The sequence below is a fragment of the Astyanax mexicanus genome, chromosome 2 (assembly GCF_023375975.1).
Source record: "Astyanax mexicanus isolate ESR-SI-001 chromosome 2, AstMex3_surface, whole genome shotgun sequence".
NCBI lineage: Eukaryota > Metazoa > Chordata > Actinopteri > Characiformes > Acestrorhamphidae > Astyanax > Astyanax mexicanus.
In genome coordinates, this window is record NC_064409.1 from 72573435 (window position 1) to 72599600 (window position 26166).

General features: G+C 39.1%; 1 protein-coding gene across 5 annotated transcripts in view; it reads left to right on the forward strand.

The window, feature by feature from the left end:
- LOC103028288 (sodium bicarbonate cotransporter 3-like) overlaps positions 1–26166 on the forward strand; it is an 88725-nt gene that overhangs the window by 33334 nt on the left and 29225 nt on the right. For 4 of the 5 annotated variants that reach the window (XM_049474892.1, XM_022671986.2, XM_049474891.1 and 1 more), the window contains exons 5-12: positions 3935–4095; positions 5629–5820; positions 10676–10981; positions 19375–19484; positions 20191–20348; positions 21215–21302; positions 22037–22183; positions 22955–23058. In XM_049474892.1, the coding sequence (XP_049330849.1) occupies positions 3935–4095; positions 5629–5820; positions 10676–10981; positions 19375–19484; positions 20191–20348; positions 21215–21302; positions 22037–22183; positions 22955–23058 (1266 nt within the window). The remainder of the gene's footprint in view (positions 1–3934; positions 4096–5628; positions 5821–10675; positions 10982–19374; positions 19485–20190; positions 20349–21214; positions 21303–22036; positions 22184–22954; positions 23059–26166) is intronic. The other variant, XM_049474894.1, reaches the window with a different exon arrangement.

Genomic DNA, 26166 nt, shown 5'->3' on the forward strand with positions numbered 1-26166 from the left:
TTTATATATATATATATATATATATATATATATATATATATATAGTATTTATAAATATAAAATACATAATACTATATGATATATAATATATATATAATAAATAATATAACATAATACTTTATTCTAATTTATTCTCTTTTCTCCAACTTCATTTCAAACGCCCTTTTATTTATTTATGCTCAGTTCCACCCGTTCACATTTAAAACATTTAAGTAACACAGTTAATTAACCTGGACTTAATTAATTTGGTATTTTGTGATCTGAAGCAAAACGAGAATCTCAGCTCTGACTTTGGTTGTGGCGGGAAGAATCTCAAACAGGAAACAGGAAATACTCCATAGGGTAGACTGTCCCATTTCAGTACCGCCATCGCAGCCTACGCATCCTTCGAAGGACACACCTTCGTAGACCGCTTCCTTCGAACGATGCAGCCCCTGAATTGAGACACAGATTGAGACTATATAACACACACAGGAAGTTGAAACACCTGGGGCAAGGGGGAGCTACAAATTACACACAGGTGAATGGAAATTTACTGGGGAATAACACAGAGGAGCACGGGTCACGTGGGGGTCACACACAGAGACATGAGAACAGACAGGAAACAGGGCAAAGACGTGACACACACACACATTTTATACTTTATTTCGTTGCCATATACGATAGAAAAAAACAATAGGAAACAAAATATTCCAGAAAATTGTCCAAACATAGTTCATACAGTGTGTTAGAACATTTCATGTTTTCTCCATTTATGGATAAAAAATACAGAGCCTTTTCCAAATCTGCATACTCCCAGTGATCACTGAAATAGAGCAAAACTTTACCAGTTGTTTAGCTTTTTCTCTACTTTATCCCCCGAGACCAAGACCACACACTTCCAGTCTATACACATGACCAAGACTCCCAAACACCAGGACTATCAGTTTTCATTTGAAATCCAAGTTTTTAATAACACTAACCAGTGTTTAGTACTTTATCATTTTTGAGATATATGACTCTTCCGAATACAGATCAAACAGATGTAACACATCCTTCGTCTGACTCTGAGTCAAGTCAAGTCAAGTAGTTTTATTGTCAATACTGCATATGTACAGGACATACAGAGAACTGAAATTACGTTACTCTCCTTCCCAAATTTTACAGCAAGTACAGATAATAGATATAATAAAAGAAAGAATGGGAGACACTATGAGTACAATACAGCAGGGACACAAATAGACATACATGAGACAGAAACAAGGTGCAGTAGTGAGGGGGAGAAATAGATATATAAATATAAGTAAAAAAAAAAAGAAATAGATATATAATATAAAAGAGTGGGAGACACTATATGTACAAAACAACAAGACACATTAGACATAAGAAAGACGTAAGACAATAGTGCAATATTGATGGTGATTGAGATGGAATGACAGTAAAAATAGTAAATAACAGTAGTGCAAATACGGTATATAGCTTAAGGCTGGTAAATTGAATGAGTGCGTAAAGTTCTTAAAGTTCACAGTTTTGGGGGAATTAAAGTGCGTATTGACAGTGCAAGTATATCAGTAGTGCAGGTATTGGGTGTGTAGTGCAAGTCCGTTTGAAAAGGTTCCAGTACTTTGTGTATTGTAGTACAGAGTTTCAGTACTGTATTGGTGGGGGGTGGGGGGGACAGGATGCTGAGTGAGTGTGTGCTGGGGGCAGGATTGGGATGGGGGGTAGAGCAGGAAGAGAGTTCAGCATCCTCACGGCCTGATGACACACAAACAATATCTTCTGTGTTAGCAATTCCTAAGAAAACCTTAAGCGATACCTCAAACCACTCAGATCTAACTGTGGAATGTTGAAAAATCAATTTACACACACACATACACACTCTCACAATTCACCTGTACACACACCTAGACCTTAAATGCCTTTAAGGGTTCAGTCTATCGAAAATTAGACAACCATCACAGTAACCTGGAAATTGTACTGTATGGACTGTATAAATTGTGTTGTGAATGTCTCTTTTATTCTCTCTTTTATTTTCTCTCTCTCTCACACATAAATAAGGTTATATGATATATGGACAAAAGTGTTGGGACAACTTCTCGTTCATTGATTATCTTGAAAAAGGGTATTAAAAGAGTTTTTTTTGTTGAAGTAACTGTCTCTACTGTCCAGGGAAAGCCTTCTTTTAGTTTTTTTAGACATTGCTGGTAAGATTTGATTGTTCAAGTAGCCAAATAAAAAGAAATCTGATAAAGAGAGATGGATTTTAGCCAGTTATTATTTTGTACAGTATTCCTCAGTGCATGTAAACACTATAAGGGAGTATTCTGGAAATTCTCAGTGTGTGCAGTGAGTGAAAACAGACTGTGGTAGCAGAAATAAACTGCACAATGTCCATTGGAGCGACACTGAAACTGACTTATACTTAACAGTATTCTTCATCTTCTAGCTGATATATGATCCAATTGTGACTTAATGTGTTAAAAAAGATGTGGAAAGTTTTCATTTTTTACAGGATGTTTTCCTAATGTCTCGTTGTGTGAGTTTACTGTTTGGTTTTAAAGCAAAAATCTGGTTATTATTGCCTGACTCATGTAAACTTTAAACTAAAAGTTTTTCCATTATCTGATTACCGGTACCTACCCAGATGGCATTTTAACTTTGAATAAACATTGAATAAACATTGAATCAACATTGATCAACGTAGATGTTATGGTTGAATCAACGTTGATTTTGAAAAGTGAATCAATGTTGATATAGCAACGTTGTTTCAACGTCATAAGTTCGACCTTTGATAAACCATAGCTCACTTATGTTAGAAAATCCTCTGATTAACAATAAACTGTAGTAAAGCTGAGTATAAAGAATGTTACCCACTAGGGGTGGGCGATATGGCTCTAAAATAATATCACGATATTTCAGGGTATTTTTGTGATAACGATATACTTGGCGATATAGGAAAACAGAAAAATAATTCATTCATTTCAGGAATTTAGTATAAAAGTATAACAGTATAATCATAATGTGGCAAAATAAATAATGTAGCATGAAATAATATAATGCAGCAAATAATATTGCAGAATATTTAGTGCATGCATATAAACTGCAAACTAAAACAATTATACAATAAATACACTTAAAGCTTCACAGTAAATAATAGACTACTTTTAAGACAGAACAGCCCTATTATCACGATATGGATTTTTAATATCATGATATTTCCGTGTCACGATATATTGTATACGATATAATATTGCCCACCCCTTTTACCCACCACTACCAATCTGATTAGTGAACATCTGATCTCAAAAACACTAAAACAGTAAAACTATTAGAACATGAACATGGTGTTAAATTAAAAAACAATTACTGCAAATAGAAGTAAAACACTGTTTCATTCCTCCATCCAACCGTTTTTAGAAATTATATGGTGATGAAATGTAAAATGCTGATTCAAAAGGCAGAAGGTTGAGGATATTATGTTGATTCAACGTTAAAATTTCAACGTTAGCACAACCATTGAACAATAAATGTTGATTTAACATTGTTTCAACGTTGAAACAACAACAGACATTACTTTAGTCATATTTCAACCACATTTCAACGTTGAAGGTCGGTTGTGTGCCAGCTGGGTAAGTTTATGTACATGCATTCACTGGATTACATACAAACTCTGCTGTAATCAGAATATTTTAAACTGTATTACACTAGTCTTTAGAGTCATTTGAGGAAGAACAAACGCCAATCAACCATTTAGAACAAAAAATCTTAAAAATGAAATAGATCTGATTGTTGAAACAGGGCAAACTGGCACATTTGTGGTGAATCAAGTGCACAAAGTCCCCTAGTTTTTCATATTTCATATTAATGGCATTGAAATGCACTCACTGTCTCTCTCTCTCTCTCTCTCTCTCTCTCTTTCTCTCTCTCTCTCTCTCTTTCTCTCTCTCTGTAGATGGCTGAAGTTCGAGGAGGACGTGGAGGATGGTGGAGAGAGGTGGAGTAAGCCTTATGTTGCCACTCTCTCTCTGCACAGCCTGTTTGAGCTGCGCAGCTGCATTCTGAATGGCACAGTGCTGCTGGACATGAGAGCTGACTCAATAGAGGATATCGCAGGTGTGTGAGTGCGCCGCACATCTGCGCTTTTCAAATCACGGCTTTACGTAAGCCTCGTGCTGGTCTGGGAAAAAGCTGAATAACTGTGAGATTCATTACCTCTAAAAATCAGTCTTAGACCCAATCCCATTTCACACCCCTTGGCCCTAACACTTACCCCTACCTCTCTGTTTTGCGTGTGCACGCCGAGGGGTAGGGGTGTCCTGATTCTTGCTAGGCTGGAGGGGTAGATTAGGGGAAGAGATAGGGCTTGTTAGCCCTTCATATGGAGATGTTTCAGATGCACACTTCAAACTGAGGGGTATGAGAATCACTGGTAAGATGAAGCAGAACAAGCGGCCAAAGAAACCCACAAATGTAATAAAGTATTTTCCTTGTTAAAAAGTGACGATTAGCACAATATTACTATAGTTTAATACGTAGTTTCAATGTTTTATCGCCATATTCTTCATAACAAGCATAAAAAGATTGTTAGTAGTTTGTCTCAGTAGCTAGCTAGCTAACTTCCCAGGTCCACCTTAAATGGTACAACAGACTGCAGGGGCTTTAGCATTCAAATCGGAACAGAAAAATTAAGTAAAATAAAAGTTGATCAAAGCTTCCTATCACGAAGGAATTAAGGAATGGACAATAATTATACATTTTTGCACCACCTGCTTCCTTTCTGAAGATATACAAGCACTAAATTTAACTAGTTAAACAGCAGCAGCTAGGTTACTGAACTTTAGCGATCCTGATGACGTATCGGGTGCTTGAAGGGTTTCCCAGTTCTAAGGGTGGAGGATTTCACCCCTTCCTCTTGGAACTCTGTTCCAAGGATTCAAGGAGATTTTATTGTCATTTGCATCACATGTGGTACATGAGGTGGAACGAAATTGGAATCTCATGATCCAGTTTACACCCAAGAGCTGTTGTTAAAATAGATAAATGTAGATAAAATAGATAACAAAAATCGAATAGAACAAAATAGATCAAGATTATTAAGATAAATACTAGGGCTGTCACGATTTCAATATTTTATCGAAATTATGTCGTGGTCTCGAGCATCGAAGTCCAAAAGATGATCGACGATCCCTCCCTCTAAGCTACGCAAGCACGCCCGCTACGCAAATTGCGCAGCACACTGTAGCCGACGCCGCGGACACTGTGACTGCTCAAAGAGCAGCTCTTTCTCCAGAGAATGTGGACATTCTCATCTTCTTAGAGAAAAACTTGAAAATAAAAATAAAAATAACAATTGTTTTGTCTAGCCTCAAATATGTTAATATGATAAAATCGAGAATCGAATCGTGACCCTAAAATTGGAAATAAAATCGAATCGAAGATTTAGAGAATCGTGACAGCCCTAATAAATACACAAACAAATAAATAGGGAGAGTAGGCAGGTAGCAGCAACATGAAGTCAAGAGTGCAAGTTTGCTTCCAAAGGGAAGGGTTACACTTAAAAAGAAGGGGGAGGGCAAGGGGTGAAATGGGATTGTGCCTTATACTATCTCTCATTCTCTGTCTCTCTCTCTCTCTCTGTGTTTGTAGATATGGTGATAGACAGTATGGTTGCATCCGGTCAGTTGGATGACTCTTTAAGGCAGAAGGTGCGGGAGGCGGTGCTAAAGCGTCATCACCACCAGAACGAGAGGAAGCTGAGCAACCGCTTCCCGCTGGCCGTGCGCTCACTGGCTGATATAGGCAAGAAACACTCCGACCCGCTCTTACTGGAGCGCAGTGGTGAGAACCCTCTCTGCACCCCCCCCTCCCCTCCTCCGCCTCCTACAGCGCTGCATCCTCGTATTATAATCACATCAGAGAACAGATGGGCTTTTATAATAGCACCTTGTCTATTAGGTCTACAGCCCTGTTTCAGTAAAACACTATACTGTAATTAAAGGGACTGCTTCACGCTGTTCTAATTATATAGCATTACTTTCACAGCTCAGTCCACAGAGTCAGTATAAATGCAACCTTAAACACTGAGCAACAAACATTTAGTGTTTTATTCTGAAGAAAGTTGTCTTGAGGAAAAGTAAAATGTGAAATGTAGAGTATGGGCCTATTAACCCTTTCGCGAGTGAGTCACCGGCTGAACAAGATCATCATAAATTCTGAGGTGTTTTGGATTATTATTATAATTATATTATCATATTGTACTATTTCAATACAATAGTGATATTTTATGACATACAGTTAGAGAGGCCACACTGAGATGGTTTGGACATGTCCAGAGGAGGGACAGGGGGTACATTGGTAGAAAATTTTTTAGACATGCAGCTGCCAAGAAAAAGGCAAAGAGGAAGACCAAAGAGGAGATATATGGACGCAGTTAGAGAGGACATGGAGAGTACATGGAGAGGACATGGAGAGGACATGGAGAGGACATGGAGGTAGCTGGTAGGTAGCTGGTAGGTGTGAGGACCCCTGAAAAGGGAAAAGCCAAAAGAAAAAGAAGAAGAAAAAGTTATGTTTTATGACAATTTTTAAAATGAGACGATTGAACAGATCAAAACAACTTGATAAATTTGTGGTGTATTTATCTCACAGTATGAAGCAAAAAAAAATACCTTTGTTACCTTAGCATCATGTAATTTGGAACAAAAAAATCAATTTTGCTAGCAAATATTTTATCTTATCTTAATCAATTTTGATTGCCACCTGGAATTTGATGCAATAGTGAGGTTAAATTGCTAAAGGTATTGCAGACAAACATACATTTTTTTCACTGTTTTACAGAAAAACGATGGAAAGACATCACCTTATATTTTGAGCACAGATGAGCTTAAAGCAGCATAAGGGAAATTGCTATTTTTTTGCTCCCTGTAGAGCTCCCTCTACAGACTGGAAGTGTAATTAGCACTTGGAGCCATTTTAAAAGGACGTGCTTTACACATGCATTTCTGGACAATCTGATAGATGTCAGACATATGTCACTGAAAGTAAAGTATGTAGACTTACTAATAGGGGTGGGCAATATTATATCGTATACAATATATCGTGACACAGATATATCATGATATTAAAAATCCATATTGTGATAATAGGGCTGTTCTGTCTTAAAAGTAGTATATTATTTACTGTGAAGCTTTAAGTGTGTTTATTGTATAATTGTTTTAGTTTGCAGTTTATATGCATGCACTAAATATTCTGCAATATTATTTGCTGCTTTATATTATTTTATGCTATATTATTTATTTTGCCACATTATGATTATTCTGGTATACTATTATACTATATTCCTGAAATGAATTAATTATTTTAGTTTTCCTATATCGCCAAGTATATCATTATCACAAAAATACCCTGAAATATCATGATATTATTTTAGAGCCATATCGCCCAATCCTACTTACTAATAGATTTTGACCCTAAACTGTATTTCTGACAGATTGTAATTGTCACTGTTTTAATGGCAGTGTATTAGAGAAGATTGGATAAGTGATAAGTTATGTGATTGTTATGTCACGTTTAAAGCTGAGCGTTCCCCACCAAACCCTCCATCCCAACAGATGGGACCATACCAATCAGAGACCAGCTATTCTGACAGATTTCACTCATAAGACCACACTTGCGGAAGGGTTAACCCATTTACAGTGTTTAGCAGTCCAGATTTTACAAATATTTTTTCTCCTATTCTGTTTTTTTTACATCCTAACCACTCATTCTTGCATTCTGTTCTCTAAGACCATGCTTTAATTTGATTAAATCATCATCATCCCTTTAATTGCTTATTTTATATTCCCACTCTCTGTGAAGTCTTTAAGAGAGTGGAAGGACAGTAGCTGGGATAAGTTGGAGTCTCACGGCCTGAGCTGTGATTGCTCACAGTAACGTGGCTGTACCACTCAGGCCTTAAAAAGTGAGTAGTGTGTGAGTGAGCCGGCGGGGAAGCTTAAGCTAGTCGATGCTGGCGTCCCCTGTGGGTGCGGATAGAGCTGCTCTGTACTGATGCCTTCTCTGCTGTTTGCCTGCCCTGAAAAGCCTTGCAGTGGATCAGTGGAGTGATGAGCTTGGGGGCTGACTTGATTCTCTGCAGTGCATGGTTCAAGTGCAGTTCAGATTAGCATAACTTTCAATTAGCTTATGCTAAATATGATTAAGATAATTTCAGTGTGTCTGTCTTTGCATGGCCTGTTCTTCTAAAATGACCATGTCATTTACGTAATCGCTCCGGTTATGATTAGCTGTCTGTAATTAATAGGGCAGTAGGGGCAATTAAACAATTATGACTAACCATGTTTTTATCTCTCTTTTTTCTGCATCCCAGCCAATCAGATTCCTTTGTCACTTTACCCAAAACTGTGTGATCAGCATGTCTGTGAATGATTATGAGGATTTTTATAGCAGAACTCGTCCGTCTTTTGGCCCCTTTCCCTGCATGGCATACTTTCTATACCCTGGAGAGACATTTTAGTCTTTTTCTGTCATGCTTTCTTTAGCCCTTCTCTGTTTCCCATACGCAGACAAACAACAGCACACGTCATTTTTATAACTCTACTAGACTAAACTAGCTCTCTGCATGACTCTGAGCGATTCCTCTAGGACTTCCCAGAATTGATCTATCCATGTGTCTGTCTATGGAGATGTGTTCTTTTATAGCTACTGTTGCAAGCTTGAATAGGTCCTTCAGAATACTGGAAAACATTCTATTGACCTAATATTAAAGCACACAGCTCAGATAAATTATTTTTTATATGATTTTATATATATTTGGATGATAAAAGCCAGGTTTCTATCCATTTGTCAGATTAAATATTAAAAGTAAATTAAGTAAGTAAATTAAATTTTCGCCAAAAAAGAAAAAGCTGGTAAAACCTGGCATTAACAGGTGTTTTTGTCAGGTGTGTAAACACACCCACATTGCGTTCGCATTGTGTTAAGATGCCTCAAACCACTTTCGAAATTGGAATGCTTTTTCCAACACATCATTCTTGTCTAGTCCACCATGATAAGTTGTGTTGTTTTTATAGACGGTAAATCCAGGATGTTGGGAAAATACTTTGCTAAGCAACTAGTTTGAGCCTGACATGGTGACGTAACCAGCCAATAAAAGCAGAGATTTTATTTAGTGTTACTCAGAATGTTTAGCAACTAAAATTATTCATCTAAAAATAGCAAAAAAGCATCCCTCCTCTCGCCTCGCATATAAAGGGAGAAGCATTGCTGAGGTAAATTTATGATTAGAAAAGTACTAGGTAAATGTTTGGCCAAAATAGCAAACACCATAGAAACCATAGTAGAACCTTTTTTGCAACACCTTAGCAACCAGTTAGCAAAGCCATAGCAACCACCTGTGGTAACCTTGACAATGACCTGGGATACCTTAGCGATTGGTGTGAGCCATGTTAGCAAGACAAAAATACACTAAATCCCTATCCGGACGGGTTTAGTTTCTCAGGGGGAAGTCTATGAAAAATATTTCACACCTCTACTCAGTGATTGAACTCTGGCATCTGGACTGTAATTGAAAAAACAGGAGGAGCAGTGAGTTTTTTTTGGCTTTCTCTGTCACATGACATCACGTTCAGTAGCTCCTCCATTTCCACTCGCTGTTGTCTTTACAGGGATCTCCATAGAAACGTGCGCCCAAAGTGTAATCACGGTGCATGGCAGTGGACAAATAGCTATTTTATTAAACACGAGGTGACAGTCTGGACAAGAATAAAATTACTGTAGACTGTAGGTAATTCAGCCTGTAATTTTTTCAGAGAACGTCTGAGAAAAACACAAACATGGTTGTTCTGGATGGGAATAAAATCACAGAGGACCCTCCATAAAAGAGAAAATGACCCCAGATCCCCCTGAGAAACTAATCCTGTCCGGATAGGGCTTTAAACTGTTTGTTTATGCCATAAAAGTGGCAAAATAAATGAAAACTTGCAAAAAAAATTAGAATTAGAAATTAGAAATTACATTTCTATTTATTCCCACAAGCACACAATAAAAAGCTAATAGAAAAGCAGCGCGTTTCATTCTGAGGAAAATAACAGGGTTGTAAATAGGCTTTACATTAAAGTCACATACTTAGAATTTACAAATCACAAAAACTATAATAAATACTAAACAAACGCATTCTTTAGCACCTTTAGCATCAGAACCTAAACCACTATCTTGGCTTAAATGGCTCTAAGGCAGCAGATCTCATCCCTGGTCCTGGAGGAGCTTGTGCCCTGCGCATTTCAATGTTTACCCTGCTCCCAACACACCTCATCCAGCTGTTCAGCTCATTAACAGATCCCTCTTGAGATGAAGGTGGCGTGTTTGTGCAGGAAACCAGTAAAACATGCAGGGTGTGGGGTCCTTCAGGACCACCTGTCTTTAAAACACAGAGCACTGCAATAAAACCAGAAAGCAAGCATTGTGCTTCATTGACCTGTGAATTCAAACTCTCATTGGGTTAAATGGGATTTTTACCAGCATTCTGCAATTCCTGTGCAACCTAGCAACAGTACCTTGGAAAGAATTCAGATCAGAGCATGGATAGATCAATTCTCAGTTCCCTGACCTGTTCCTTTCTTTATTCATACTCCTCTTCCTCCCCTATTTTCTCTACCTCTACCTACCTTTCCTACCTGTCTTCTTTTATCCCTAGGTGAAGGGTTGTCTGCGTCCCGCAATTCCCTTCTCAAACTGGGCGGCTCCATTTCAAACCTGTCCCAGAGACGCGAGTCCCGCGTCTCCATGCTCCTGAACCACCTCCTTCCTGGCCCCGCCCACGGCCACTCCCCCAGCCCCTCTCCCCAGAACACCCCGCCGTCCTCTCGGCGCTCTGGCTCCGCCCACAGACCCCCGGTGCACCTGGACATCCCCTCGGTGGTGGTGTCGCCTCCGGTGGAGGACGAGGAGACGGAGGGCATTTCTGCAGAGGAAGACACGCTGGAGTTCACAGCTTGTGAAGGCAAATATCTGTGTAACCTCGCCAGTGTGAGTGATGGCCAGAACAGAGACATGAGAGCACCTGTCAGCATGCTGCTAGCACTCTTTCATCAGCATGGATTCATCTGTTCATCCCTTCTCCATTCCATGTGTCCATGTGACCCAAGATTTACGTTGCCACCTTTCTGCCCATAATTGTGCTCACTGACTTTTATCAAATCATCTGTCCATTTATTTTTTTATGGCTTATTGGCTGTTCTATCTTTCTGCATCTTGTTGCATGCCCTGCATATATGAGCTGCATGCTGCACTTAAATCCATCCATTCATCCATCCATCCATCCATCCATCCATCCATCCGTCCATGCTTTACACATTGTTCAATTCGTCCATCCTTACATGCATGCATCCATCCATTTCATCCATTCATTTGTTTATCCATGCTGTACATATTCCTTTCTGCTCATCTTTCCATGACTGTGTGTGTGTGTGTGTGTGTGTGTGGCCTCAGGCCTCGCTGTGTTTACTTGGTGATGCAGTAAACGTTCCCATCAGAGAGCTACAGTGAAGGATTCCCACTGTGTTAAACTTTATTTATTCTTACTTGTGTTTTTTTTTATTTGCAGTCAGTGTCTGTCATCCCAAAGGAGTGCTTAAAACCCAACTGTGTTTACATTTAATAAGTGAAGGCCTTGTCAAATTACAGAATTCACACAGGGAACTATCCACGTTCAAGTTACTTTAGTCATGCTTTACAGTATGGGTTCTTTGGTTGCAGCAAAACATCACATCACTGAAATGGAAACTAAACTGAAGCTCAACATTCACTCTCTGTCCTGAATATAGGCTTGATTCTGCCCTCTGGTTGCCAGATGTTATATCAGAATCGACTTGTGTAGATTGTTCCAACACACCGATTGCGGAGTATAATATGGGAACTGCCCTGGGACCCCGGTTGCTCAGTATAAACAGCAGTCTACCCAAATCTGCATGTCAAATGCTGAGTCTCAGGCGATGCTGCCATAAATTAGCCAAGCTCTGGACAAATTCTTCATGCCATATAGGTGAGTATCATATTAGATTAACTGTGTAGCGATACTGGGTAGGAGACCTTTTGCTCTCAAAAAAACGTCAGTTCTTTATGACATGAATTGTAGAATGCACAAAATGTAGAAAATACTTCTTTAAAATTCTGGTCCATGTTCCATACTTAGCTGAAAGATTTGAGATTGACTTTTGCTTTGTGACATGGTGCATTGTGATGTTGAAACTAGTCATGACCAGATGAGTAAACTGTGTGGTCATGAAGAGATGCACCCTTCATAGGTCAGCAACAATACTTCAATAGTCTGTGGCATTCAAGTAATAATTGATTAAGCAATAACACATGAGAGAAAGTAACATGCGATATTGGCCGTAGATCAGAACAGCAGTGCCGATATTACACGTTATAGCATGAACCTCAAGTGATTATACCACAGTTCCATTATTTCTGTTTATTGAAAGATTTTGAGTTAAAGAGGAAGAGAAAATACGATCTGTTTGGTTATAAAAACTCTTAAAATAGTTAAAATAGTTAAAATAGTTCCGTTGCTGCTCTGTTTGTAGCTGCGCTGTTTGGCTCATAAGTGCTGCATCGTTGCTAGGTTACCTGTATGTGGAATACATGGAGAGCTTCGGTTACAGTGCATTACCGGCTGATAATGGCACTCATAGTCACTCAAACACCTCACAGCCAATCACATTGCTCAGACTTAGGTCAGACCTAACTGAGGTATAATTGGTATTAACAGCCCAACGTGTGCCAAGAATACATTTCTCAGACATTATTAATCTGGAATGATTACAAAAAATAAATTGTTCTTGTTATATTGTTAAGCTATCAGGTTTGCTAAGCGACTTTGTTAACCAGCCGATAAACCAGCAGAGCTTATTGTTTTTTTTTTTGTTTTTTTTTTTAAGAATTCTGTGGGAATTAAAACAGGGTTGTGAATTTTCTTTATCAAAGTCATATACTAGCACATAAAATAGCATAATAGCACTGCATCACCAGCTTGAGTTGCTGTAAGGAAGTGATTCCCAGCCATGGCCCTGAAAGACCCCCCTATTCGACAAATTTTAATGCTGGTTATAGAGTTATACTGGTGGAGACCTTAACCTGGTACAGGCAGATGTACTCTGTGATCCTCAGCGTCTACATCTATAGACCAGTGCTTTAGATGACACTAGGCAGATCAGACAGGCTGTGTGTTTTGGTTCTAGCCTCTGGTTACTGTAATGGAGTAGTGGAATATGATGGTATCGGTCAGCAGATCTGCGGAGCTCTACTCAGGAACTATAAATGCTTCTGCTGGGCTGTTTACTGTCAGTAACATAAACAGAAGGAAAATGGCATTTGTCAGTGTGACCTAACATCATGTCAAGAGACAGGGTGTTTTAGTTTAATGAGGTCATCTCTCTGTCTCTGCTTTATGTGCACTGCTTGGCCATGACCTGTTGTAACTCCAAGGCCTTTTTCTGAACAGAACACCCACATGCTGTATTATTAAAGGAATGACCTTCACTATATTGCCATTCTGTCTGTGAGCTCAAATGCTGTTGAAATGACAAGATGCAAACCTGATTTCAAGCAGAAAATTATGTTAAAAGTGTCAAAGTATTGATTTATTTACTATTGAAAATGTTCTTTTCCATATAAATAGTAATTAGATGACTGTGGTGTGGCCTATTTACCACACTTATTTTTATTGTATGGTTTTAAATATATAAATATGAGAAATATAATGTTTAACTTTTCCTGATGTACCTGATCAGCCAATAACTATTTCATTTTTAAATCATTTTTATTAATTTAGGATTGCAGGATTATTGTAAGCTATAATTAACGATAATTAATGTAGCTAACCAGTTATCTAGAAGCTGGGTTTTGTGGATAGCCAGAATTTAGTACTATACTTAGTTTAAATGAGTCTTAGATCATATATATTGTACTCTACATAAAACAGTTCGACATTCTGTGGTACTTTTACCATATTTTGTAAATTTCTACTATATATTAATAATTTTAGAGAGAGCTTTTGGAGATGAGCAGTGGAGGTGTGTGTGTTAGAGTGTGTGTGTGCTCTGGGTGTGCTGTATTTTTAGCTGTGTAACTCAGTTAGTCTCTTCTCTCTGAGTCTGTATGTGTTAATTAGCTTGTGTCTGCCTGAGTGAAGTACATAGAGGACATGCTCTTTTGGCTACAGGAGCTGTTATAACTCTAAATTTGTAATTAATCTCATGCACTACTGTGTGTGTTTCCAATTGGCTAAATGTGTGTATGTGTGTGTATGAGAGATTGTGCCAGTCTGGTATCTGTGTGTGTGTGTGTGTGTTTAGTTAGTGTGCATTCCTGGGTTAATCTCTGAATAAAAGCGTGTTGGTATCTCTGGCATGTGTTCTGCCCGGCCAAATCCTGCTCTAATCCTGCACTGCTAAGGGCTATCTGAGGAATGCCAACCTGCCCAGGTGCCCAAGGGCATCATCTCACATTTATTCCATTTACACCTTGCCTAGACATTCATCTGCTGCTGAGGGGGTGTGTGTGATTTGTGTGGTATAAAATTTACATTACAACATTATTATTTGGTTAGATAGAGAATTAATCCAGTGCATTGTTTTCTGTAGAGATATATAGCCTTCCTTTTTAAATTGGCCCAGACATCATAGAATTTGCATACAGTGTAAAAAAAACCCCACCAGATTCACAAGTAAAAATTGACAAAAAAAAATTTGCATAACAGCAACAATGTTAGCTTCAGTTTACAGGAGTTGGACAATGAAACTGAAACACCTGGTTTTAGACCACAATAATTTATTGTGGTGACGGACAGTTCTGGTGGAAACAGGAGAGTTGAATTCTGCCGTGATTTGAGCAGCAGTGGTTTTATGTTTTTTGGATACAATCCGGGTTAGCACCCGAACATCCCTTTCAGACAGCTTCCTCTTACAGCGTCCACAGTTAATCCTGTTGGATGTGGTTGGTTCTTCTTGGTGGTATGCTGACATTACCCTGGATACCGTGGCTCTTGATACATCACAAAGACTTGCTGTCTTGGTCACAGATGCTCCAGCAAGACGTGCACCAACAATTTGTCCTCTTTTGAACTCTGGTATGTCACCCATAATGTTGTGTGCATTGCAATATTTTGAGTAAAACTGTTCTCTTACCCTGCTAATTGAACCTTCACACTCTGCTCTTACTGCTGCAATGTGCAATTAATGAAGATTGGCCACCAGGCTGCTCCAATTTAGCCATGAAACCTCCCACACTAAAATGACAGGTGTTTCAGTTTCATTGTCCAACCCCTGTACATCAGTACTTAAAAAGTGTAACAGTTGCTGAGTAGCCAGTCCTAATATTAATAGTAACGCATTGTAACAAGATTAATGTATATCGTTTTTTTTTTCATCGCATGAAGTTTGTGAAGCATCTGCACTATGCAGATCTTCAACTGTCCATGTTTTTTGTTTAACGTTAATATTATAAAAGGGGAATCTGGTGTCAGATTAGAGTTACTGAATCATCAGCAAGTGCTTCTACACTTCTGTCTTATGTATGAATTCTACCAGTCTTGTTATAAGGAGCAGTAAAGCCACTCCTCTAAGGTACAAATTTATACAGGAGTCCAATGCTGGAGCAGCATTAGCATTGCCCGCTAACTGCTAAAGCGCTAGCTCTTTCGCTGTTTAGGGGTGAGTATTATCGGCCTGTAGCCTGCTGCTAACCCCGTCGCTCTCTCTCCCCGCAACCGAGAAACATTATCAGTGTGGCGGGCCGAGCCCAGACTGCCCGCCCCGACGGCTCTCCCTCTCCATGCAGTCGAGAAACATTAACGATGCTCCGAGCTGGGTACCCACATCCACCTCCTAACCACCCCCCCATGCGGCATTGATAATGTTTCTTTCAGCTAAACTAACGCTACTATACTCTTACCTCAGACTTTGAGATTCGGGGCTTGGGCAGTTTCACCATGTTGAAGCCCCAGAGTTTAATCTATATCATGAAATCTGACCAGAACGGCACTCACTTTGACCGGTGTTCTGTCGAGTTGTGTTTCCTAGTGTACATTTAAGGTCTTGGTAAAAGACAGAATCAACCGGAGATCCGATTTAAACCTACAGGTACTTACACAAGATAGCTTACACTAATCAGCTCTGTGAACAAAAGCTGTTAGCTCTACCTGTGGGCAGTCCAGAGCCGAGGTGGGCAAAGCCATGAACTCACTAGTTGACGTCGACATATTACATTTCTCTGATCAACTCATATTTCTGAGGGTTTTCTTTTAGTAACTATTGCAGACAGTGGAGGCTGAGAAACAGTTTCATATGCAGCATCCATATACAACTCAGAGAGATCTATAATATTTCACGAAAAACCAAGAAAAGGTGGATTTTAGCAGAAGTAAACCTTTAAAATAATAAACAAAGACTGCAGGGGCATCGCCTGGCCTGGGCTTCCGTGGCTTTAGCCCCAAATCATTTTCTAGCAGCCCCGAATCGTTTCGCTCAGCTCAGCAGTATTATTAATGAGTTATTTAATAATTATTAATGGAAAATCTTTCGGCGCTAATCACAGAGCCAGTTCAAGGTTAAAGTTCCGCCTTTCAGGAGAAACAGCCAATCAGCTTGCTGGTTTTGTGGAGCGCGGTGGGCTAGTAGGGAAGATATACGGCGATTTTTCTAAAAGAAAGGAAACTGAACTAACCATTAAAACGGTGATGAGATTGTTTCTGATAGCTGGTTAAAAAGACTCGTCTCTGAATCAAAACACACAGATTAAACCCACTGTGTGATTAATAAATTATAGCCTGTGACAGTCAGTTAGCTTAACTTCAGAATTAGCTAGGTTAGATAGATGGTCAAGGTGAGAAAAAAAAAAAATATATATATATAATGTTTAACTTTTCCTGATGTACCTGATCATCCAATAACTATTTCATTTTTAAATTGTTTTCATTAATTTAGGATTGCAGAACTTGCTGTAAGCTATTATTAAAGAAAATTAATTTAGTTAACCAGTTAGCTAAAAGCTAGATGTTGTGGATAGCCAGAATTTAGTACTATACTTAGTTTAAATGAGTCTTAGATCATATATATATTGTACTCTACATAAAACAGTTCGACATTCTGTGGTACTTTTACCATATTTTGTAAATTTCTACTATATATTAATAATTTTAGAGAGAGCTTTTGGAGATGAGCAGCGGAGGTGTGTGTGTTAGAGTGTGTATGCTCTGGGTGTGCTGTATTTTTAGCTGTGTAACTCAGTTAGTCTCTTCTCTCTGAGTCTGTATGTGTTAATTAGCTTGTGTCTGCCTGAGTGAAGTACATAGAGGACATGCTCTTTTGGCTACAGGAGCTGTTATAACTCTAAATTTGTAATTAATCTCATGCACTACTGTGTGTGTTTCCAATTGGCTAAATGTGTGTATGTGTGTGTATGAGAGATTGTGCCAGTCTGGTATCTGTGTGTGTGTGTGTGTGTGTGTGTGTTTAGTTAGTGTGCATTCCTGGGTTAATCTCTGAATAAAAGCGTGTTGGTATCTCTGGCATGTGTTCTGCCCGGCCAAATCCTGCTCTAATCCTGCACTGCTAAGGGCTATCTGAGGAATGCCAACCTGCCCAGGTGCCCAAGGGCATCATCTCACATTTATTCCATTTACACCTTGCCTAGACATTCATCTGCTGCTGAGGGGGTGTGTGTGATTTGTGTGGTATAAAATTTACATTACAACATTATTATTTGGTTAGATAGAGAATTAATCCAGTGCATTGTTTTCTGTAGAGCTATATAGCCTTCCTTTTTAAATTGGCCCAGACATGATAGAATTTGCATACAGTGTAAAAAAAACCCCACCAGATTCACAAGTAAAAATTGACAAAAAATATTTGCATAACAGCAACAATGTTAGCTTCAATTTACAGGGGTTGGACAATGAAACTGAAACACCTAGTTTTAGACCACAATAATTTATTGTGGTGACGGACAGTTCTGGTGGAAACAGGAGAGTTGAATTCTGCCGTGATCTGTTCAGCCATGGTTTTATGTTTTTTGGATACAATCCGGGTTAGCACCCGAACATCCCTTTCAGACAGCTTCCTCTTACAGCGTCCACAGTTAATCCTGTTGGATGTGGTTGGTTCTTCTTGGTGGTATGCTGACATTACCCTGGATACCGTGGCTCTTGATAAATCACAAAGACAGTTTCATTGTCCAACCCCTGTACATCAGTACTTAAAAAGTGTAACAGTTGCTGAGTAGCCAGTCCTAATATTAATAGTAACGCATTGTAACAAGATTAATGTATATCGTTTTTTTATTCATCGCATGAAGTTTGTGAAGCATCTGCACTATGCAGATCTTCAACTGTCCATGTTTTTTGTTTAACGTTAATATTATAAAAGGGGAATCTGGTGTCAGATTAGAGTTACTGAATCATCAGCAAGTGCTTCTACACTTCTGTCTGTGCTGATCTGTTCTGAAGCCTCAGTTCTGTGTTACTTAAAACAAATACAGAAAAGAGGAGTACTCTCTAACATCTCTCTATATCTTTATCTCTCTCTCTCTCACACTATTTTCCTGTCTCTCTCTCTCTCTTTCTCTCTGTCTCTGTCCCTCTCTCTCTGTCTCTCTTTCTCTGTCCCTCTCTCTCTCCTTGTCTCTCTCTATATGCCTCTCTCTTTTTCTCTGTCTCTCTCTCTGTCTTCTCCCTCTCTCTCTTTGTGTGTCTCTCTCTTTCCTTGTCTTTCTCCCTGTCTCCCTGTCTCTCTTGGTCTGTTTCTCCCTCTCTCTCTGTCTCTGTCCCTCTCTCTCTGTCTTCTCCCTCTCTCTCTTTGTGTGTCTCTCTCTTTCCTTGTCTTTCTCCCTGTCTCCCTGTCTCTCTTGGTCTGTTTCTCTCTCTCTCTGTCTCTGTCCCTCTCTCTGTGTCTCTCTTTCATTGTCCCTCTCTCTCTCCTTGTCTCTCTTTATCTGCCTCTCTCTTTCTGTCTTCTTTTCTCTGTCTCTCTCTCTGTCTTCTTCTCCCTCTCTCTCTTTGTGTGTCTCTCTCTTTCTTTGTCTTTCTCCCTGTCTCTCTCTGTCTGTTTCTCTCTCTCTCTCTCTGTCCCTCTCTCTCTCCTTGTCTCTCTCTATCTGCCTATCTCTTTCTGTCTTCTTTTCTCTGTCTCTCTCTCTCTTTCTGTCTTCTTCTCCCTCTCTCTTTGTCCATCTCTCTCTCTCTCCTTGTCTTTCTCCCTGTCTCTCTCTCTCTCTCTGTCTGTTTCTCTCTCTCTGTCTCTCTGTCTCTGTCCCACTCTCTCTGTCTCTCTTTCATTGTCCCTCTCTCTCTCTCCTTGTCTCTTTCTATCTCTCTCTCTCTCTCTCTCTCTCTCTCAGGACTGCTGGTGTCTGCTGGTTCTCTCTCTGGCTCTATGGACGCAGGCAGGCCTTCTGAAAACAGATCCAAACCAAACAGCAAAGATGGCAGCACTGTAGATCTCAGCAAGGTGACGCTCTAGAGAAAGGTGTCTTGGTGATGCTTGGCATTGGGCACCTTCAATAATGAGAAGGGTTGTCTGGATAGGTTAACTAGTGGCATATAAATGATGATACTGCGATACTGTGATTCTGCAATGCTCTGTATTTCACAAGACTATTCTATAAGATACTTCATGGCATCTGTGACACTGAAGAGGATAAAATACTCCTAAATAAGCAAATACCAGGAATTATGGATTTATTGGTGTCTGTTTAAAAAAAATGTAACTACCAATATTGTTTACAGCAGGTTTACCCACTTCCTTTGATTAGTAAGTCAGATTGGAGGGGTCTTAGGGAGTTTAGAGCACCAATAAATAATAATCAATAAAAGCATTTGACACAGAAACCTGTATTAAACAGCATCACACTGAGCATGGCCAACTGTGCTCTCTCAGACTCTGGCTGCTGATGGCAAGCAGCATGATGCAGAACTTATAGTGAAATGCCTTAGGCTTTTGGATCACATAAAGTCCACCTGTTTATATTTTGCACTAAAACAGGAGCCTATACGATATATTTATTATTCTAATGAACTACAATCAGTTTTAAACAGTTTTATAGATACGTGTAGACATAGATGCATTTTTTTTCTTGCTCTTCCCCTCGCTGTCTCTTTTCACACTCTCTCTCCTACACACACACACACACACACTTCTCACCTTCCTCTCTCAGGTGGATATGAACTTTATGAGGAAGATTCCTCCAGGGGCGGAGGCATCAAATGTGCTGGTGGGTGAAGTGGACTTTCTGGATCGACCAATCATAGCCTTTGTTCGTCTCTCACCTGCTGTGCTGCTTACAGGACTCACAGAGGTGCCTGTCCCGACCAGGTAACACACACACACACACACACACACACACACACACACACACACACACACACAGACAAATACAAAATTGACACCTCATGAAAACCTTTTGGGTACCACTTTAAAATAAGACTACCTTTATAAAGGGTTTATAAATGGTTTACAATTAGTTTATTAATGGTTACTAATTAGGTTGTAAATGCCTTAAAAATCTTTAATAATCAGTTATAACATACGTAGAAAGGGCAACAATATAGATGGCTGTGGATTCACTATTTGGCAAACAACAGGTCTACGTACATTTCTACGTATGTTATAACTGATTATTAATAATTTTTAAGGCATTTACAACGTAATTAGTAACCATTAATAAATTAATTGTAAATCATTTATAAACCCTTTATAAAGGTAGTCTTATTTTAAAGTGGGACCACCTTTTGTCATATGGACATTTGAGCTTCATTTGAACACTATTTAGAGATTGAGCTTATATAACTAAACACAAAAAATAAAATTAAATAAAGTTGTAAAATGTAGATTTATTTTTCTTGAGAAAATGACTACCTAAAATGTGTAGAACTAGAATTAGGTACAGCACATGATGCAAAAGATTACAGCATGGTTAGAGAGGTAAACCTCAGACAGTAATCTGCTTTGGTTTTTCTGCAATGGTGAAGTGAGTGGATCACCATGACCAGATCCAAAAAGCTCTCTGAGACCTTCAAAATGAAGGATTGTAGATGCAGGTGACTCTGGGAAGGGATTTCAAAAGATCTTAGAACTAATTCACTGCAGTAAATTGTTCAATGAATCTGCAATGTTACAAACTACTCGGTAGATCAGACAAATTGAGAAGTTTCTGTGTGTTTGTCTGTGTGTGTGTTTAGGTTCTTGTTTTTGTTGCTGGGTCCGTATGGAAAAGGTCCTCAGTATCATGAGATTGGGCGATCCATGGCCACGCTGATGACGGACGAGGTGAGAGATTGATTGATTAAAGAGGCACTAAACCCCCTGATTTTAGCTGACTCCACCCTCAGCTCAAATTTAAAAATTGGTTACAAAACAGAAGGAGTAGTTTAGTAGTGTGATGTATGGGTTTAGGAGCGGAGCGGGAGCAGCAGCAGTGTGCCTCTGACAGCGATTATTGATTGACTAATTTGCATATTGTGCCATGTCTGCCTACCAAAGTACACAGAAACATCATCCTCGTCTATAGCACAGCAGAGGGCACTGCAGAGGCAGAAATGACCACAGTAAAATTGTTTTTTAAAGGTTAGGAAATGTTTCTAAAGATTTTATGCTGGACTGGTGTGTTGTATTACTTCAAAGAAACACATTTTAGCTATTAATAAAAAGATATATGGTTTAGAGTTTAGTGGCTCGTTAAAGAACCATAAGTCAGTTACACAGAGTTCATTAAACAGGGTGGTATTTATACTAAAATCCAGTTCTCTATGAATAGCAACAGTCATATAACATTTTCAGCAAGAATTAATGTAAGAAATGAAGATCTGTGACAATAATGAGTCATCACTCATTTCCTCCATGTGTTGTAGGCTGGTAGACAAATATAGAGCTGTGGATGTGCTATAAAAGTTTTTTTAAGAGTTTTTAGAGTGAAACTGGAAAAGCTAACATGTCAGATATATTTATAACACTGTCACACAAAATATATAACACTTCCTGTCTCTGTTCTTCTATAACCATAGATATTCCATGACGTAGCGTATAAGGCCAAGGACCGTGCAGATCTTCTCTCTGGCATTGACGAGTTTTTGGATCAGGTGACTGTTCTTCCACCTGGAGAGTGGGACCCCACCATCCGCATTGAGCCCCCCAAAAATGTCCCCTCACAGGTGAGACAGCCTCACTGCCAATCAAAATGTTTCGTTCACTCCTCTTGTTCCTCCATCGTCATTCAATAATTGCTGTGTTGTGTTGTGGACATGGGGTCAAGATGATTTTCAAGATTGGTTTTGTGTCCAATGTACAGGGGTTGGACCATGAATCTGAAACACCTATAATTTTAATGTGGGAGGTTTCATGGATACGTTTGAGCAGCCTGGTGGTCAATCTTCATTAATTGCACATTGCACCAGTAAGAGCAGAGTGTGAAGGTTCAATTAGCAGGGTAAGAGCACAGTTCTGCTCAAAATATTGCAATGCACACAACATTATGGGTGACATACCAGAGTTCAAAAGAGGACAAATTGTTGGTGCACGTCTTGCTGGAGCATCTGTGACCAAGACAGCAAGTCTTTGTGATGTATCAAGAGCCACGGTATCCAGGGTAATGTCAGCATACCACCAAGAAGGACCAACCACATCCAACAGGATTAACTGTGGACGCTGTAAGAGGAAGCTGTCTGAAAGGGATGTTCCGGTGCTAACCCGGATTGTATCCAAGAAACATAAAACCACGGCTGATCAAATCACGGCAGAATTCAATGTGCACCTCAACTCTCCTGTTTCCACCAGAACTGTCCGTCACCACAATAAATTACTGTGGTCTAAAACCAGGTGTTTCAGTTTCATTGTCCAACTCCTGTAACTGTATGATTGCTTATAAACCAGAGTGAAAACGTAGATTGAAAATATATAGTCGTGGTATTCTGTCTCTGCTACAGATGAAGAGGAAGGGGCTGTCACAGGCTAACGGCATGGCATCTTCTGCCGAGCCTCCTGAAGAAGAAGAACACCACGCTGGACCAGAGCTGCAGAGAACGGGCAGGTAGGAACACACACACACACACATTGCAGTGTGATTTATTGTTGATTTATGGCAGCTAATCTTTTAATTCAACCAATTAGCATTTTTTTGTGTTCAAGGGTCGTTATGTTTTTAAAATTCTATATATGCCACTGGCACGTTAACACTATAAAACAGCACATTAGACTATTGATGCCAATTTCAAAATTGAATCAGATGAATTCAGTGAGCAGTTATTTATGTTTTTTTTTTTTTTTTTTTTTTTTTGCATTTACATGTATGGCATTTAGCTGACTCTCTTATCCAGGGCAACTTACAAGGTTATTCCTAGTACAGAAGTGGGTCAGTGTAGCGCAAGGTCTCTTATTGATGTAGCACAGAATAGTTACCCAGACCTGGAATTGAACCCCAGTCTTCCACATGGTAGCTCACTGGCAAGTGGTGGTGTTATCCACTACACCACACCAACCACTTGCAGGCACATGACTGTAAATATTTTAAGGTTAAAATCATGATGCGACATAAATGATGCAACAACAATTCCTTATCTATTATTAACATTTTGTTCTAGAAATCAGGTCAGAAGTACTTATATGGAATGTAAAACATGCATTTATGCATTTGAATTGTTAAATGGTTGGAACAGAGCTGTAAAAGTAAATAATGCTCTTTTAAAAGGAGCTAGTTTAGTTTTATCTCCAGCACTAACCCTAAAGCACTCAGACATTCTGTAAATAACACAGAACACAGATTCCCACACTGTCCTGTAGTGATGCTCTCAGGATGTTCAGTATATATCACTTTGGAACTTCATGTGCTAAATGGAACTATACACAGCTTTTAAAGGGTCTGAGACACACACGTCACCATGGGTTCTTTTGGGTTAAGATACTTACACAAAATCAAATCTACTATTTATTCTATTAATTCTTTTTAATTAGCTTTATTATTTATTTATTGAGTATTTAAGTTGTTGTTTGATGTATTAAAAGTATGTTTGTATTGTTGGTTGCTGTAAGAACATGCTCAAATGTCAATTAACAAGCTGTATTACAACCATGTTACGTTACCCTCAGAATGAAAGACCCTGACTCGTCTTTTTATGGAGGTCTTGTCGAAAAGAAAACAATAAGCTCTGCCTTTATTGGCTGGTTTGTAGCACTGGTTCACTGCTCAGAGAAAGCACATATAGCCACATCTAGTTTTAACACTGTTTTTGTGAGCTGTTAGCCACCACAGATTTACTATTTCGCAAGCTGAGTTCGAACTCCCCTTCTGTGGACTCTGTGGCATGAAAAAAAAAGCCATAGATATGAGACCTGGTTCACAAAGCAAGTTGACATCACCTTGTATAATTTCACCAGTGTTAATTAGGGATTTTAGTAGTGGGCTGGCTTTACATGCAGATTGAGGCTTCAATACTGTTACATAACAATTTTAAGGTTTTGGAATTTACCTGTTATCTGGTTTTGTTTTGGTTATACTGGATTTTCTTTTAAATGAGGAACGATAATATGGTTTATAATGGTTTGTCAATTTCAAGTACTAAAATCTTTCACAAATCCAGCACCATGAATCCTTGCATTGTTATCTTGGAATATGGCCGTGATCATCAGGGGAGAAAAAATCCATTGTAAAAATAATCTAAATTAATTTTCGTTAATTATAGCTTACTGTAAGTCCTGCAATCCTAAATGAATAAAAACAATTTGAAAATTAAATAGTTATTGGCTGATCAGGTACATCAGGGCAATTTTTTTTCTCATACCTTGACTATCCATTTAAGCTAGCTAATTCTAAAGCTATGCTAACTGACTGTCACAGGTTGTATTTTATTAAGCACACAGTGGGCAATACGATTCGGGGCTACTGGAAAGTTATGCAGGACTAAAGCCCCGGAAGCCCAGGCCAGGCGACGCCCCTGCCACTTACCCCTAGACTGCAGGGGTATGTTAGGGGAAGGGATAGGACTTATTAGCTCTTCAAACAAAGATTTTTTAGAGGCACACTTCAAACCGAGGTATATGAGAATCACTCGTAAGATGGCGGAACAAGCGATCAAAGAAATCCACAAATGATGATGTATTTTCCTCATTAAAAGTGACGATTCAAACAATCTTACCATAGTTTAATGTGTAGTTTTAGCGTTTTATGTCTGAATTCTTCATAACAAGCATAAAAAAGATTGATAGTAGTTCCACCTTAAATAGTACAACTTAAGGAAGGGGTTGCATCATCTGGTTTTGTTTTGGTTATATTGGATTTTCTTTTAAATGAGGAACGATAATATGGTTTATAATGGTTTGTTAATTCCAAGTACTGAGCTCTTCCACAATTTCAGCCTGATGAATCCTGACATTGTTATCTTGGAATATGTCTGTGTTAATCAGGGAATATAAAATCCATTGATGGAATAAACTGGTCTATATTCAGTGTATTCAGGTAGAGTCAGCTGACCTCATTCTTTCAGCACATACTGTTGCTGAACCTAAACCTGCAGAACAACTGCAGCATCAACCAACCCCACATCATTTACTTACTTACATCCAGGTGGAGACTTTTTTTTTTTTTTTTTTTTTGCACATACAAGGGGTTGAACTTAAACACAGACAGTTTCAGTATTATAGCACAGGCTCCTCTCTGTGCTTGAATTGATCATTTCTCAATGAAGGATGAAGGCTTTATATAAGACATTACATAACTGGAGGAGTGTGGTGAATTAACTGAACGAAGAGGCGCAGCACTGTCCTTTCATCTGTCTATACTGTTAAATATGAACGCTCCCTGTATTCGGGCGCTCCCGATAAGCCTTTTCATTCCCATTCGTCTCGCTCTGCTTCAGAGGAACACATAGGGTGGGTTTACCCTCGCACTATACAGGCCTGCTGAAGAGAGATACGGGTGACACACACACATATGCACATACTCCTCCTACAGATGCAGCCTTCCATTATTTACTGCAGTGGGTTCATACTCTTGAAAGCATGTCTTAGCTATGAAACCCCTCCACAGTGCCAGAGGCAGAGGAAGAGGAAGAGGAAGAGGACGGAGCTTGAGTCTCTTTTTCTTCAGTAATGGCTTCACACTATCAGCTGGGAGTGTGTAGAAAGAAACGGGTCCCTGTTGCTT